This window comes from Parambassis ranga, chromosome 14 (assembly GCF_900634625.1).
Source record: "Parambassis ranga chromosome 14, fParRan2.1, whole genome shotgun sequence".
NCBI classification, from domain to species: Eukaryota; Metazoa; Chordata; class Actinopteri; family Ambassidae; genus Parambassis; species Parambassis ranga.
Genome location: NC_041034.1, coordinates 15,942,053 through 15,959,731, shown reverse-complemented (window position 1 = coordinate 15,959,731; position 17,679 = coordinate 15,942,053). Strand labels below are relative to the sequence as shown.

Here is a 17,679-nt window from a genome sequence, read left to right as displayed (position 1 = left end):
GTGTATATAGAGTGCTAGTAGAACCTTTCAGCTGCTTGTTTCAGGTGCTACCACAACATTTCAATATTAACAGCACCCTGCTTTGCTAACAATGGACAGTTTGCATGCATGGATTGTAATAACCTCAGAAAACAAGGCGTTCATGCAGGAATTCAGTCACATTCCTCATGTTGCGGAGCTCATTTCATACCCTGCAGTCAGCCGTGCAGAATACAGAGGTGAATATAGGGCAGCAATACCCTGAACTCACAGGATATCAATCAGGGTGATGTCATGGCTGACGACATAATAATAATTAATAATTGAGACCTTTATTAGTCCCACAATGGGGGAATTGCTTAAGGCAGCCCAGCAAAGAGCGCTGCCTTGCCCAAGGACACACAACAGTGACTATGAAGGAGTTGGGATTGAACCACCAACCTTCCAGTTACAGGACAACCCTGTTATACCACTGCGCCACTGCTGCCCAAATGACTAAATGACTCCACATGAGCTGCTCAGAAGTCACTGGTATCTGGCATCCACAGAATCCAAATCTTAGTCTGTGTCAGTTTTCACCACTTATATAATACAATATATAAATGTATACAATGTTATGGCTCCTGTGTGAACCCTAATGACTCATACTCATCAATCATACTAGTCTACACTGTCCCTTTACACTGTCACTTCAGTACTTCAGTACACTTCAGATGTCTGTTTGCACTGTTTACTTTCCATCTTGCAGTACTTTGCACACTTGTACCAGCTCACTGATCCATGTGGTGCCTGTAACACTGTTACACTCATATCAGGGTCTATGTTGTGCCATCACAGCCCTGACTCATGTTCTGTTCATTGTATGTCTTGTGAAGTCATATGTCAATTTATAGCCTTTTTTTTAGATTACATATTGTTTTACTTTGTTTTATCTTGTTATATTATCTTATTTTATTTTAAGCCATGCATGCTTCTTATTAAATGTTAATTGTTTTATGTATGCACTAATCATGAAGGCAAATTCCCAGTAAACCTGTGAGTGAAACCTCTTCACTTCCATGGCAATAAACACAAGTCTGATCTGACTGAAGGCATATGTGTTGTAACTAAATCTAAGCTTAGAATCGGGGAATTCAAAACATTATGTTCTACCTGTCTAATGCAAATGAAAAAAATTCAATATATACCATCTGAGCTAACCTTCCTGTTGACTTGTTGACTCACTTGTGAGCAGCAGTCAGGTAACAAACAATAGTTTGAAGCTGATCTGCAGCTTTCTACAGTTTCTGTAAAGAATTTAAAAGTAAAGACTGGTTTGTAGAGGCTGCTAAACACAAAGATGTAAATATCTAAAGCATGCAGAGGCATTGACAGACACAGTGTATGCATTAAATGTAATATATAACAATAAACTGTCTGCCCATGGTCCTTTGTTATACTGTTGCTCCTCCTCCCCTTGTAGAAAGGCTGTTCACCTGAAGTTTCTTTTTCCAGTGTTGAGTTGCAGGTGGTGGCTGCTGATTGGACAGAAGACTGGTGCTGGGATTTAAATGGGTCTTTGCAACTTTTCCAGCTGGGAAAGGATCATGCTGCTCTGGTGTGGGATTGATTGTATGTTGTGTGCTTTCTGTTGTGTTTTCAGAATGTCATTCATGTGACATTACTGAAGGTTGATCTTACTCATATACATTGTGTGTATTTAGAGCCAATACCAAGAGCAGTACTTTGTTTGCACTAAGGCCAAATGAGCTGAACTACCGGTACACATTAAGACCTCTGTGGTCTTAAGGTGTACCTTCTTTTAAAACAGGCTTGTTTGTTGTAAGTTCCAAGGGAAGTGTAAGGACGACATGTGGCTGAGCAACAAAATGAGACCTCAGCTTCAGTCATTTCACTAATCTACTTCATCCATCACACAACTGAACTGAGATCAGCCTCCAAATCTCCTGACCTGATAAACATGAACTGCTTCATGTCACAGTAACCAACTGTATCTACACAGAACTGCTGCTGCCTCCTTGTGATGTCAGTAAGCTCATGTACCTGAGTCAGAAGGATAAGGGTTAGAAGTAAACCTGCCTGACTTTCTGATTAGCTGAGCAGAGGTTCTCATGATTAAAGACAGAGTTCAGTATCAGTTTACTATACTTTACAATGGATGGACACATTATGATGTCACACTTTGTTTTTCTCTCTGCCATACATTAGTGAATCCCTTCCAATCTCTTCCAGGTGATGATTATCACATAAATTAAACTGAGAATGTGTGATATGATGAACCAAATAAAATAATTAGAGCCCTGAAACCTTGATGACTATAAATGATGACAGATTGAATGTTGTGCAGTTAAATGTTTTATTTACTTAGATTTTAGATTCTCTATCAATCAACCTAACATGCACACGTTTGGGACTGTGGGAGAAAACCGGAGCACCCGGGGGAAAACCCACCTGGCACGTGGAGAAAAACATGTAAACTCCACACAGGAAGAGGCCAGCTGACAGCTGCTGTTACTGACCTTCCTGTGAGGCACAGTGCTAACCACTGCACCACATGCCAGCACAAGTTTGATGCTGTCCAGATGTGCTCCTGTTTCTGCATCTTCTGCTGACTTTGTCCCAGGACCACACGTCTTTCACTGGACAGCATCTGTCCATGGAGCCTGCACACAAATACAGGGATTCAGTTTGAACAGTTACAGGAAGTACAAATGTGAGGAGCAAGAAGAGTCTGATAACCCACCACACGTGGCCTCACGGACCGCTGGTGTATGGAGGTGAAGTGTGTGAGGAGCTTCCCAGAGCCACCAGCACAGAAGAAGCAGACCAAGAAACAGCTTCCTCTGAGCGGGCAGGGTGGGGACGCTCCTCATCCACCTGGTGGCTGGAGGCTGGAGAGGACGGGGATGGAGGAGTATTCTCACCTCACTCGCTGGGTGGACTGCTCTGGTGCTGTAGAAACAACATCAGCATACAGTCAGAGCTGCTAGCTTTAGCCTTTAGCACTTTGTCTCTGGTCTTATTGAGAGGGTTACTTACAGAGGCCACTGATACACAGACCACCACTCCTCTCCAGCTGGTCCTGTGGTCATCCATCCTTCTCACCTGGTCATCTGTTGCCATGGAAATCCTGAGTCTTATTGTTCCAGCCACCAAAACTTCACCTGTTAGGAAAAACATCTTTAATGTTCTGCAGTCTAAACACTGACATCATGCTTCAAGAAGAAGTGAGTCTGTCATACTTACAGCAGCTGAGTGTGAAGTAGGGCTGCTCAGGACCAGGATCAGGGTTGTTCATCCTCCACGTGGAACCAGACAACTGAAACAGAAAGAGAGAGAGAGAGAGGCAGAGAGAGAGAGAGTGAAACAAGAGATTAAAACTTAGACATAGTGAGTATGATGAAATGTGTATGTTGCATCACTCACCTTTACTCAGCCAAAGGGAACAAAGTGAACTATTCAGTTAGAATCAGTGAGTCTTCACGGAGGCGTTTCCAACTGCTGTCATTCACTATTAACTTACCTCTGCCTTAACTTACCTTGAATGAAAGACCACAGCAAACACTGTACAATGAGCGCCTCACTCATTGTCAGTAAGTCGCTGTGGTCTAATCATCCAGGTCCAAACGCCTGGGGAAACTGCAGGTCAAATAGTAGGGCGAGGACAGCATGGAGGCCGAGGAGTCCTCAGCAAGGTCCAACCTCGGTCGCTTGGCGGGTAGCTCCTCTTCTTCGGTGGGGACATGAGGAATTCCTGCGGCAGCACTGACCGAAAGCTCTGAGGAACCAGAATCAGGAATAACAGGGACAGCGTGAGCACCCTCACTTCTCAGATCCGCCAGCTGGACGGGAAAAGGAGGATGCACGTTGTCCCTGTCACCACTGTCTTCAGAGTCTTTGGTCAGGAAGCTGTCACTAGAATCCTCACCCGTCACGTCAACCCAACAGTCGTCCTCCTCGAACACCGGGACACTAATGTCATCACTGTCTTCGGAGTCTTCGGGCAGGAAGCTGTTGCTAGAATCCTCACCCGTCACGTCAACCCAACAGTCGTCCTCCTCGGACACCGGGACACTAATGTCATCACTGTCTTCGGAGTCTTCGGGCAGGAAGCTGTTGCTAGAATCCTCACCCGTCACGTCAACCCAACAGTCGTCCTCCTCGAACACCGGGACACTAATGTCATCACTGTCTTCGGAGTCTTCGGGCAGGAAACTGTTGCTAGAATCCTCACCCGTCACGTCAACCCAACAGTCGTCCTCCCTTAACACTGGGACACTAATGTCATCACTTACTTCGGGCAGGAAGCTGTTGCTAGAATCCTCACCCATCACGACAACCCAACAGTCGTCCTCCTCTAACACTGGGACACTAAAAGAGGAAGTAATAATGACATCATCAACCCCTGTATATGCGCCCCGCGTGTCATCCCACCAGTCCTCCTCCTCCATCTCAGGCTCCTCTCCATCAGGAAAGGTGGACTGCATGGTGCTCTCACTGGCCAGGTCGTCAGACCAGTCAACCTCTTCCTGGAACTCCAGGTCACTGAAAGAAGAGGCGAAATGGACAGCATCAGCCTCCTCTTCAAATCAGTGTCCATGGAGTTATTCCACCGGTACAGCCTGTGGTCCTCCTCTTCCTGAGGGTCGTCCTCTTCTGCAGGGGGAAGCCCGAAGACGATGTCCAAAACGTCTGTAGAGAGAAAACAAGTCAGAATAGTAATGATAAATCAGAGTGAGAGTTTTACTACTGTTGAACAGATGATGGCATGAGAGGGACTTATAACTATTGCTGACATGTAAAGGTGGAGGGATGTAAATTGTTTACTACAGTTAAAATAATAATACCATAAGAGTAAAATAACTTTACAGTATTAGTAAAAGTATGATCAGCAAAATGTAAACTGTGATCAGACACCACAACAGGCTCCGTCAAGGGTGTTTTTATCTAATAAGTCCAAAAAGACTCATTAACACATTGCTCTAACTCTTCCAATAAACACGAGGAGAAGAAAGAGCAGCTCTGAGTGAGGCTAAAATCCTGACACATAACAGCTGTAGTTGTAGATTCAGACATTTCATCTTTCGGTCCAGTTTGAAGCCACTGGTGTGATGGTTCATTCTCAGAACCACAGTCTGCGCATTAGCTCACACGCCATCCACTCAGACCGTTGAATTTGAATTTTAAACAATAACAAACGTTGTGTTTACATACGTGCGTCATAACCCTTGGCCTACGGCCGCCATCTTTTTTTTTTACCAAAAAGATGCTAAAAGATGTAAACAAATCGTCGTCTGCAGATTAAAGTACGGGTGCTGTCTATAAATAACACACTATACACCTTCACCGAGACTTTGTGTGCCTTCTACCGCAAAAACAAAAAACAACACGTTTTTACAGCGAGGCCGTGGAGTGAAAGTCAAATTTCACCAAATCAGCATTTTCATCAACAAATTCAGTCAGAGATGGTGAAGGAAACACATTATTTTATGCTAGGATACTTCTAAATGCTTTATGGAGCCAAATCTTCGATTTTGTTTTCTAAAAAGAAGAAAATGTTTTCAGTCCTACCAGCTAGCAGGTGGTCCTCCTCAGCTAGCAGCCGGCTGCGGGGTACTCTGGGCGGCATGGTGAAGCTGCCGATGTCCTAGCTGGAAGAACAGACAAAATCCGGTCTTTGGGAGATTTAGATGTTGAATCTCCAATGGATGGTTCAACACTTCTTGTGTTCAGTAGCTCGCTGGTCCAGACGTTCTCCTAGTATCACTCTGTGATGATCCTCTTCGCTGTCAATGATCCAGTAGTAGGCGATCAGCTCTCAGCTCTCAGTATCAGCTCTCAGTATCAGCTCTAGGTTTTTGCGCAGGTCTGCTCGGGTCAGAGGCCAAGTGCAAAAAGGGGGGTTCTGAAGGTCTCAGCAGCACTTGTAGCCTCAGTCTATTGACGTCATATCGCCCGCTGCTATGTAGTTTAAAAATAAATATTTGCTGTTTTTTAAATACTTGTTTTGACTATAGTTCATAATCCTATTATTGTATTTAATGTTTTATATAATATGTGAATGTAATAAAAAGATTATGATCAGTCATTCAAAATAAACACTGCTAGAAGAATTTGTGTATGTGAATCATTCTGTATTATTTTATTCAAATATCAGTTTGATATTTAGGTATTTTTTTAGGTTTGTTGTAGCTGGACACATTAAAACAGATTAACAAAGTATGTTTATGTTAAATCTTAGTCTGCAAACTGGTAAATATATACAGTAAAAATAAAGTGATTTAAAGTCAAATTAAAAGTATTTAATGAGCGTTCATATCACAGACGTGATTTCAGCAAAACCTGCTGATAATTCAGTGAAATGACCTGTGTGAGTCCCGATCATATTTGTTATTGGGAAACTATGATTGCTGTTTGTGTCACTGACACTCTGTAACTTCTTCTTCGCTGTTTGTAGTTCTTGTGGATGGGTGCAGCGGTCTCAGCCTCATTATTTCCCTCTTCTTTCATTAGGATGTGTAATTTAAAGTTTCACTGCTGCTGACAGGAGTTTAAAGAGTCAGACACAGGCAGGCATTTATTCATGTATTTGAGATTTTTATTCATGGCAAAAAACAACACACTATGACATCCCAGCATTTGCTCATTCATGTATCCCACTTGTTGTGTTGACCAATTTGGCCATTTCCTGTATGTATATGTCTAATTTATTTCATACATAGTTTTTGTTTATTTTTAACTTTAATAATGTAGATTATTGAATCTAAAAGAACCACACACATCCCCAGCACACAGCCTCATCCCGTGTGGGAATCGTTAAACCTCACTGTCTTTAATCTGTCAGGACTGGTGTGTGATCACAGCGCTGATTTTATGATGTGTATATACAGTGCTAGTAGAACCTTTCAGCTGCTTGTTTCAGGTTCTACCACAACATCTCAATATTAACAATTTACAGTTTGTTCTTTCTTCACTTATAGTTCTTATTCATGCAGTCTACAGATGATGTTTTAGTGTAAATTAAGTCATGCCTGACCACTCATTAAAACAGGTTTAAGTCTTGTGTCCACAGCAAGTGTGAGGATGATGATGGCTGAAGAACAAGATGAAATCAGCTTCACTACTAAACTTCTCTACTCTGTCTGATCAGAAACCTGAACCGAGAGCAGCCTCCCACTTCTACTGACTTGATGAACATGAACTGCTTCATGTCACACTGACCGAATACATCAACAGAGAACTGACTAAAGTAATTTCACTGACTTTCTGATTGGCTGATCAGAAGTTTAGTTTTGAAAGAGGGAGTTTATTTTTTTCCATCATGACGTCTTGTTATGACCAGTCCTTACTGTATAATATTCAACAGTGACTATTGAATATTACATGAACAAATGATACATGGACACAGAGTAAATGCATGTTTGTGTTCACATATACATACTGTATGTATCTGATTAGATCCTAATACAGCTGTTTTCATTTGTTTAGGCCACTGATCTCCGTTATTGGCACAATTACAGTTGAAGGGTGCCAAATACATAATCTAAAAAAAAAAGTTAGTTTCATTAGTTTTTTATAAGACATATATGACAGACAATTCAGACATAACACAAGTGAACACAGAAGATTCAAGCTAGTATAAATCACATACTGAGATACTTAGATGATCATCAAAGGCACTGTGGTAAAGATCAGCTATCAGCTGTTATGTTTTTAATCTCGTCCAACTTTGTGGGTCTCTCTGGGTCTGTCAATGCGATAGACAAACTCAGCAGGCACAAAGTAGCCCAGGTACTCCACGCTGTCGGGCGTGGTGTCTATGTAGTAGTGACCACCTTCTCCATGGTGGCTGAAGCAGTGGGTATGCTCCACACGCAGGTCCAAACCCTGGATACACAGAAAACAAAAGCACAAGTGTAAACGGATCCTTTGTCGTGCATCTCTTTGAGATTGGAATGTGTCTGCTTTACTTACAGGGTCTCTGGACACGAGCACAGACTGACAGATGAGGGGAGCACTGACCTCAAAGTGCTTGAGCCAGTTGTTGACGTCATCGTTAGTGTTGAGGGGGCAGACTGAGAACTCTCTTGGCTGGTGAGAAGACACAAAATAAATCAGCATCTACACGGGCTGAGTGACAGGATTGTGGTAGACGGCAGAAGGAGAACATTTAACAAAAACATTACATATTTCATTTAAACAGTCCCTTCCTACATGTACACTTATAGTCCAGATGAGACTGAGGATGCAGGTGACTGCACTGATCTTACCAATCTCTCACAGCGTGCACAGTGTCAGTATTTACCATAATGTGGATTTTAGCCTTCCCTTTCTGGATGATGAAGGTGCCTCCCAGAGCCAGGCTTTTATCAGGGTAATGACCTTCAAGAGTCGTCCTCAACGCCGTCACCAGACTGTGACTTCCTGTTCTCTTCTTAGCCCGAACCTCTATGACCTGCAGGGGACCAAAGGTGAAGAGGACAGTACGGCTTATTCAGGTCACTTTGGTTTCATTAATGTTTACTCAGTTACATGATGTGATGGGACTAAAGCTCAGACATGTTAGTAATAATATTAACTTGCAGTTCATTTACTACAACAGTGACTAGGAAGGAGTTGGGATTGAACCACCAACCTTCCAGTTACAGGACAACCCTGTTATACCACTGCGCCACTGCTGCCCAAATGACTAAATGACTCCACATGAGCTGCTCAGAAGTCACTGGTATCTGGCATCCACAGAATCCAAATCTTAGTCTGTGTCAGTTTTCACCACTTATATAATACAATATATAAATGTATACAATGTTATGGCTCCTGTGTGAACCCTAATGACTCATACTCATCAATCATACTAGTCTACACTGTCCCTTTACACTGTCACTTCAGTACTTCAGTACACTTCAGATGTCTGTTTGCACTGTTTACTTTCCATCTTGCAGTACTTTGCACACTTGTACCAGCTCACTGATCCATGTGGTGCCTGTAACACTGTTACACTCATATCAGGGTCTATGTTGTGCCATCACAGCCCTGACTCATGTTCTGTTCATTGTATGTCTTGTGAAGTCATATGTCAATTTATAGCCTTTTTTTTAGATTACATATTGTTTTACTTTGTTTTATCTTGTTATATTATCTTATTTTATTTTAAGCCATGCATGCTTCTTATTAAATGTTAATTGTTTTATGTATGCACTAATCATGAAGGCCAATTCCCAGTAAACCTGTGAGTGAAACCTCTTCACTTCCATGGCAATAAACACAAGTCTGATCTGACTGAAGGCATATGTGTTGTAACTAAATCTAAGCTTAGAATTGGGGAATTCAAAACATTATGTTCTACCTGTCTAATGCAAATGAAAAAAATTCAATATATACCATCTGAGCTAACCTTCCTGTTGACTTGTTGACTCACTTGTGAGCAGCAGTCAGGTAACAAACAATAGTTTGAAGCTGATCTGCAGCTTTCTACAGTTTCTGTAAAGAATTTAAAAGTAAAGACTGGTTTGTAGAGGCTGCTAAACACAAAGATGTAAATATCTAAAGCATGCAGAGGCATTGACAGACACAGTGTATGCATTAAATGTAATATATAACAATAAACTGTCTGCCCATGGTCCTTTGTTATACTGTTTATAGTGACTTGATTCACCCTAACCTAACAACAAAAACCAAATCAGTCACTGCGTGCTGTTATGCCGGTGGGTTCTTCTGACGCGTCTCCTGTCCAGCGTGTCATAAATCACAGTCCAAACTTCATATGATTAATAATTTTATTGTGATACCGTCATGTCCATTCAGATGTTTGATCATTGCTCCACATATAACTAACGAGAACCATTAGTTAAGTTACATGCTGAAATAAGATCAAATCTATCCTGACACGCTACCTGACGGTCAAAAAACTGTCTGCTTCCTCCGGCCAACAACCTTCAAATGAAAACTTCCTGCACCCCTTATATCTTCACAACACACGTGCTCCACCTTCTGGTCAAACAAAAAGTTGACACATCTTAAACCAGACAGAGGTCAACCACTGTGGCTCCAACACACCGGCCCCTAATTGTTCATGGCGTGTAGACATAACAATTACTCAATTTCAAAATACAAACAACAACAAACAAACAAACAAACAAAAACAACAACGAAAGAAAACCCCGCAAATATATACTATATACAACTGAGATAGGGAACATCAATTGCCCTAACTCCTGAATTAGTTCAACGGTTGGTCCTACTTGAAACCTCAAGAGTTTGACACCGCCTGCAATAAACAAAGTTTAGTCACCGGTCTTTCCAAGATGTTTGTTTTGGTCTTAAGACGCACTGAGCGCACAAAGCCCTTTTTGTCTGGGAAAACCTCTAGAATTCTCCCCATCAACCAAGATCCTCGAGGAGCAGAAGAATCAGCCAACAAAACAATGTCTCCAGGAACTAAGTTTCCTTTACTTTGATTCCATTTTTGCCGTTCTTGTAGCAAAGGCAGATATTCTTGCACCCATCTTTTCCAAAAAAGATCTGCCATATACTGCACTTGTCGCCAACGCCTCTTGATGTACAAATCATCCTTCTGAAATAAGCCAGGTGGTAAGCAGGGCTTACCCTTCAAAAGCAGTATATGGTTAGGTGTAAGAGGCTCGAGGTCAGTAGGATCATCGGAGAGCTTGGTGATGGGTCGATCATTTAATATAGCCTCCACCTCACACAGAACTGTATTTAATCCATCCTCGTCCAGAACTTGTAAGTGCAACACAGAATTCAGCACCTTTCTGACCATGCGAATGAGTCTTTCCCACACACCACCATGATGGGAAGCTGTTGGTGGATTAAAACTCCAGTGAATTCCATCCTGAAGCAGGGCTCTGTGTATTTGGTTATGATTTAAAGATGACAGAGCTTCCCTCAGCTCTCTTTCTGCTCCAACAAAGTTTGTACCGTTGTCAGATTTCATAGAAGAAACTTGTCCTCTTCGACAGATGAATCTCCGCAGAGCATTAATGCAGGCATCCGTATCCAATGATTGTGCCATCTCCAAATGCACGGCTCTGCTTGAGAAACAGGTAAAAATGACACCATAACGCTTAACACAGTTTCGTCCTCTTTTCACGTTAAAAGGCCCGAAAAAATCTACGCCTACATTTGTAAAAGGAGGCAGATCAGGCAGGAGCCTTTCCTTTGGCAAATCTGCCATTTTCTGCTCTTGAACTCTCCCATTGTGGCGCCGGCAAAAAGAGCATTGAGATATCACTTTTCAGCAGTTCTTCATGGGACAGAGTCTGACCACATGCTGTAAGTGTTACTTTTGACTGTGCACGTGTCACAAGACCACCTTCTCTTTTCCTCTGACATAACTGCAACAGCATTGTTCTCAACCTTAAGAACCACGCAACCGCGACCTTGAGTTTTCTCCAATCTGAGAAATATGTGATGAGCCGATCCACACCATTAAGTGAATTTCCAACAATGACTGCATTCATCAGGACTGACTTCTTGACCTCTGGGTCATCACCTGTAATGGTGACATCTAGGGCATATGAAGGCCACTTCGTCTCCACCTGAGAAAGAAACACAGGTCCTTCAATCCACCTACTGCCATTTAACAAGTCTTTAGCTGCCAACCCTCTAGAAGCATCATCAGCAGGGTTATCCTTGGAGTTAACATATCTCCACTGAGAGGTCTGTGTTGCTTCTCGAATGGCTGACACCCTGTTTGCTACGAAGGTGTGAAAGCGCTTGTCCTCATTCTGGATATATTTAAGCACAGAAGTGCTATCTGTCCAAAACACTGACCGCTCCAATGGCAGTTGCAGCTCTGCTCTCAGCATCTGGTCCACTCTGGTAGCAAGAACAGCAGCAGTCAGCTCCAGCCGGGGAATGGTTATTTGCTTCAGGGGGGTAACTCTACCTTTACCAAGCAGAAAAGAGACATGTATACTACTACTGTCCTGCATCCTAACATAGGACACAGTGCCATATCCATGCTCACTTGCATCTGAGAAGTGGTGTAGCTGGGTATGAACAGATTGTCCGAAATACTTGGGCCTGATGCACCTCCTTACTTCAAATGATGCCATCTGTTCCAAGTCCTCCAGCCATCTTTTCCATTTACCCTCCACATCGCTGGGTATCTTGTCATCCCAGCCACATTTCCTCCTGCACAGTTCCTGCAACATGATTTTGGCTGGTAGAGAAAATGGTGCAAGAAAACCAATAGGATCATAAACAGAGCTGATTATAGATAACATTCCTCTCCTAGTAGAAGGCTGTTCTTTTAACTGCATCTTAAATTTAAATGAGTCTCTCTCGACGCACCACTGTAGCCCAAGTGCTCGCTCCACTGGAAGCTCATCTCTGTCCATGTTTAACTCCTTCAAATTCTCTGCTCTTTTCTCCTCTGCAATAGTTTGCAGAACAGCTCGACTGTTGCTGATCCATTTTGTCAGAGTGAAACCTCCTCTCTGGCAAAGTTTGTTTAAGTCATGGACCATAGTAACTGCTTCCTCCTCAGAAGGCATGCTCTTTAAACAGTCATCTACATAAAAGTTTCTTTTAACTGTTTCAACGACTTCCTCAGAGTAGTGGGTTTTATTGTCCTCAGTTGTTCTCTGGAGTGCATAACTAGCACAACTTGGGGAGGATATGGCCCCGAACAAATGAACAGTCATCCTGTACTGTACCACATCCCTTTCTGTGTTGCCCTCAGGCCACCACAAAAACCGAAGAAAGTCCTTGTCCTCTTCAGTCACCTTTACCTGGTAAAACATAGCCTGTATATCTCCCATAAATGCAAAGGGCTCTTGTCTGAATCTTAAAAGGACTCCCAAAAGAGAACTAGTTAGATTAGGTCCTTGCAACAGCTGTTTGTTCAGTGAGGTTCCCCCAAACTCAGCCCCACAGTCAAACACCACACGTAATGTGCCCTTCCTGGGATGATATACACCATGATGAGGAATATACCATAATTTCCCCTTTCCAGGATCCAACTGATGCCGAGGCACTTCTTCAGCATAGCCTTTGCTAATCATGTCGGTAAAGAAGCTGACATATTGCTTATGAAACAGCTCATCTTTAATGAATTTCCTTTTCAATCCAAGCAACCGTAGTTTAACCATATGCATGTTATTGGGGAAGGTGATTTGGTCCTTTCTGAATGGCATTTTCAGGCTGTAGTGTCCATTCTGCAGCCGTGCAGATTTAGCCATGATGTCCAAGAACTTATTGTCTTCCTGTGACATCCCTCTTTCCTCTAAATTCCTTTCATTGAAGTCGTGATTGTACTGGTTCATTAACATTTGTTCCAACTTACACATGGAGATCCTATTGACGGCAGCCAGGGGGAGCCCTGTCCTATAACTGCTATCATCTCCTTCCCGAAGGGGTCCATTAACCACCCAGCCCAATACAGTTCTTATTGCATATGGCCCACTTTCACAACTGTTGATGACCTCCCAAGGCTCTAATACTTTGGGGGCGTTGGTACCAATCAGCAACTCAACTTCAGACTCTATACAAGGAATATGGACCTTTGAGAGATACGGCCATCTTTTCAGCTCACTTTGAGAAACTATATTGTCTGTTGTTACAGGCAGCCTTCTTTGAGTGAGCACTTCTGGAAGTCTGTAAAAATAGTCTCCTTCCAATCCAGCCACCTCCAGGCCATGTAGAGAAGTAGCAGCCACAATCCTGTTTTGACCCATGGTCCGCAGCAGGAAATTAGTTCTTTTACCAGTAATATTTAATTCCTGCATAAGACGTTCTGAGCAAAATGTAGCAGTACTACCGGGATCCAGAAATGCGTAGGTTTGTATTATTTTGTCTCCTTTAAAAGATTTCACTTGTACTGGTAAGATAGACAGAATGCCATCTGCCTTCCCGGCCCCTGTAAGCCCACAAGTTTCTGAAACAACTGCCACATCACATGCTGATTTTTTTTGCTGCTCCTTCCTTGAACTGTCATCAACTTTCCTGGTAATATGAAGCACACTGGGATGATTTTCTCCACAAATCTTACAAGATAAGCGCTTAGTGCACTCCTTACTCATGTGTCCAGTATGCAAACAACCAAAACAAAGTCCTCTTTCCTTCAGAAATGATATTTTGTCCCGGTGCCTCTTTCCTATGAACTGTGGACATTCTTCCAGAAGGTGGCTCTGCGAACACAAGTAACAATTCTTAAGCACCGAATCACGAACTCCCTGTGCAGCCTTTGATGTTACAGATTTTTTGAATGAGTCCACGGCTGACACAGTAGTTGCAAAACTATTACCTTTGCCCCTGCTAAATTCTGGGTGAGACTTGGCTTTGCTGATACTCCTGGCTCCAACCATCACAGGACGCCTATCCTGAATGTCTCCAAAGAGTGGATCAGCTAAAATCTTAACTTGACGTTCGATAAACATGACCAGGTCTTTAAATTTAGCTCGGTACTTGTGTCTTTCCATTATGTCATGTGCTGTTGTCCTCCAGCTTTCTCTCAGTTTAAAGGGCAACTTCATCATGACTGTTCTCATGTTTGTGGGCAGGTTCAATTCTTCCATATATTGTAGCTCTTCCATCACATTACAACAGCTTCGCAAGAACAGAGAGTAGGCTTGCAGAGCCTTTATATCTTCCGCCTTTATTTGTGGCCAAGAAAGAGTCTTTTCTATATATGTTGTAGCAATTTTGTATTCATTTCCAAAATTCTCATGGAGAAGCTCCTTTGCAACAATATATCCTCTGTCTTGAGCCATATGCTGGCAGCTTCTCACCAGCTCTCGTGGCTGTCCCCTGGTGAACTGCTCCAAAAAATATAAACAGTCTGCTTTACTGGCCTTTGACTCCACCCCATACTCAAATGCTTTTATAAAGCGTCTGTACTGAAGAGGATCCCCATCAAATATTGGGATGTCCCTCTGTGGCAAGGACATAGAGCGTTGTTGTTCCACCAGTGTAGCCGTTATCTCAGTTTGACGGTGCAAAATTGTGCAAATTTCTCCCTGCATTGATGAGAGGAAGCCATGTCTCTGGTCATCTCCTGGCACAGGCTGCACATCTTTGGATAATATGGAAGGAGGTTGATATTGTGTTACTCTGTGCGTTTCAATCTTTTGCTTGTCACCTTTGTCATCCTTCCTATTCAGATTTGGTTCAAAGTGTAGCTGTTGATGTGTTTCGTTGCAATGTATTTCCTGCTTCATTTCTTTATCCCAAGATGGCATGTTACACTGTGACATTGCACTCATCCTTCGTGGCTCATATGGGTTTGCTGCTGGATTAAGTGCCTTAGAAGACATTTGATGGCCAATGTTCTTTTCAAGATATGAATTCATTCCATTGCTTAGGACCTGGGTACCCACATGGCAGTCTGAAGCCGCTTGCAAGACAGCTAACTTAGCTGCAGATGCTGCCAACTCCGAGTCCAATTCCAGCTGCTCCCTCTTCCTTCGAAGCTGTTCCTCCTGTGCCTCCAGAGCATGCTTTTCCTTTAAAGCTGCAGCACGAGCCAAAAGTGCAGCTCTTTCAGCTTCAACTCTGATGCGTGATGAGGATGTTGTTTTGTCACTCTTATGGCTACCCACACTCTTTCTGTTAGAATGCTTACTCGCTATGTTGGATATACTGTCATCAGGGTTAACATCATCAAGCACATCACCTTGACCACTAGTGTAATCACTGGGTCTATTTACCAACCATTGTTTTACATCATTAATGAAACCATCTTCAATAATAATAAAAAAAAAACCCGCAACAAAACCCGCAACATTGTCCAAACTTAATTGATCACTGTCCGTCATTGTCTTTATTATAACCTCTGACGAGCCATTGCGTCTCCATAAAGTCACGAACACGTAAAATGAATGGTATTATATGGCAACCAATGCATTGAAATTACGCTCAATGTTGTGTGCACACATAGACCTATTTTAGAAAAATTGCCATCTTTTAACTAGTAGCGCTACGCATACCTCAAGCACTGTCGGGCACCACTTAACTGATCCAGCCGGGTGCACTTCCCATAGTTCCCGATGATCAGCGTCCTTCCTGCGTGCTCCGGCCGGGTGATCTCCCTGTAGCTCCCGACGCTCAGCGTCCTAGCGTGGCTCCCAACACTCGGCGTTCTAACGTGGCTCCCTGTAGCTCCCGACGATCGGCGTCCTTCGTCAGGCGAATCAGCTGTAGCCTCTGTATGCGCCGACTTGCATTCTCACGACAGTGACCACAGCTCCCGGCGTTCCGCATCCTCCTCTGTTGCGCTCCAAACCATGATCAACCAGTCCGATTCCAATATCCCAGTTATAAGCAAAGTTTTTTGACTTAATATAGTGACTTGATTCACCCTAACCTAACAACAAAAACCAAATCAGTCACTGCGTGCTGTTATGCCGGTGGGTTCTTCTGACGCGTCTCCTGTCCAGCGTGTCATAAATCACAGTCCAAACTTCATATGATTAATAATTTTATTGTGATACCGTCATGTCCATTCAGATGTTTGATCATTGCTCCACATATAATTAACGAGAACCATTAGTTAAGTTACATGCTGAAATAAGATCAAATCTATCCTGACACGCTACCTGACGGTCAAAAAACTGTCTGCTTCCTCCGGCCAACAACCTTCAAATGAAAACTTCCTGCACCCCTTATATCTTCACAACACACGTGCTCCACCTTCTGGTCAAACAAAAAGTTGACACATCTTAAACCAGACAGAGGTCAACCACTGTGGCTCCAACACTGTTGCTCCTCCTCCCCTTGTAGAAAGGCTGTTCACCTGAAGTTTCTTTTTCCAGTGTTGAGTTGCAGGTGGTGGCTGCTGATTGGACAGAAGACTGGTGCTGGGATTTAAATGGGTCTTTGCAACTTTTCCAGCTGGGAAAGGATCATGCTGCTCTGGTGTGGGATTGATTGTATGTTGTGTGCTTTCTGTTGTGTTTTCAGAATGTCATTCATGTGACATTACTGAAGGTTGATCTTACTCATATACATTGTGTGTATTTAGAGCCAATACCAAGAGCAGTACTTTGTTTGCACTAAGGCCAAATGAGCTGAACTACCGGTACACATTAAGACCTCTGTGGTCTTAAGGTGTACCTTCTTTTAAAACAGGCTTGTTTGTTGTAAGTTCCAAGGGAAGTGTAAGGACGACATGTGGCTGAGCAACAAAATGAGACCTCAGCTTCAGTCATTTCACTAATCTACTTCATCCATCACACAACTGAACTGAGATCAGCCCCCAAATCTCCTGACCTGATAAACATGAACTGCTTCATGTCACAGTAACCAACTGTATCTACACAGAACTGCTGCTGCCTCCTTGTGATGTCAGTAAGCTCATGTACCTGAGTCAGAAGGATAAGGGTTAGAAGTAAACCTGCCTGACTTTCTGATTAGCTGAGCAGAGGTTCTCATGATTAAAGACAGAGTTCAGTATCAGTTTACTATACTTTACAATGGATGGACACATTATGATGTCACACTTTGTTTTTCTCTCTGCCATACATTAGTGAATCCCTTCCAATCTCTTCCAGGTGATGATTATCACATAAATTAAACTGAGAATGTGTGATATGATGAACCAAATAAAATAATTAGAGCCCTGAAACCTTGATGACTATAAATGATGACAGATTGAATGTTGTGCAGTTAAATGTTTTATTTACTTAGATTAGATTACTTAGAACATGCACACGTTTGGGACTGTGGGAGAAAACCGGA

General features: G+C 42.8%; 1 protein-coding gene across 1 annotated transcript; it reads right to left on the bottom strand.

Annotated features, from left to right (window-relative positions):
• Window positions 1-7,692: 7,692 nt before the first annotated feature.
• Window positions 7,693-16,166, bottom strand: LOC114446569 (ester hydrolase C11orf54 homolog). The gene is made up of 5 exons (XM_028422219.1): window positions 16,161-16,166; window positions 15,930-16,055; window positions 8,285-8,434; window positions 7,954-8,070; window positions 7,693-7,866 (listed from the first exon to the last, which is right to left on the bottom strand). The coding sequence occupies exons 1-5, from the start codon at window positions 16,164-16,166 to the stop codon at window positions 7,693-7,695; spliced, it is 573 nt and encodes a 190-aa protein (XP_028278020.1).
• Window positions 16,167-17,679: the final 1,513 nt, after the last annotated feature.

Bases quoted from the DNA above. Each gene is read 5' to 3' on its own strand.
- LOC114446569 (XM_028422219.1), bottom strand. The intron at 8,071-8,284 runs GTAAATACTGAC...TCTTCTCACCAG, and splicing joins AGGCTAAAATCCACATTATG to CCAAGAGAGTTCTCAGTCTG. The intron at 7,867-7,953 runs GTAAGTAAAGCA...CTGTGTATCCAG, and splicing joins TGCTCGTGTCCAGAGACCCT to GGTTTGGACCTGCGTGTGGA.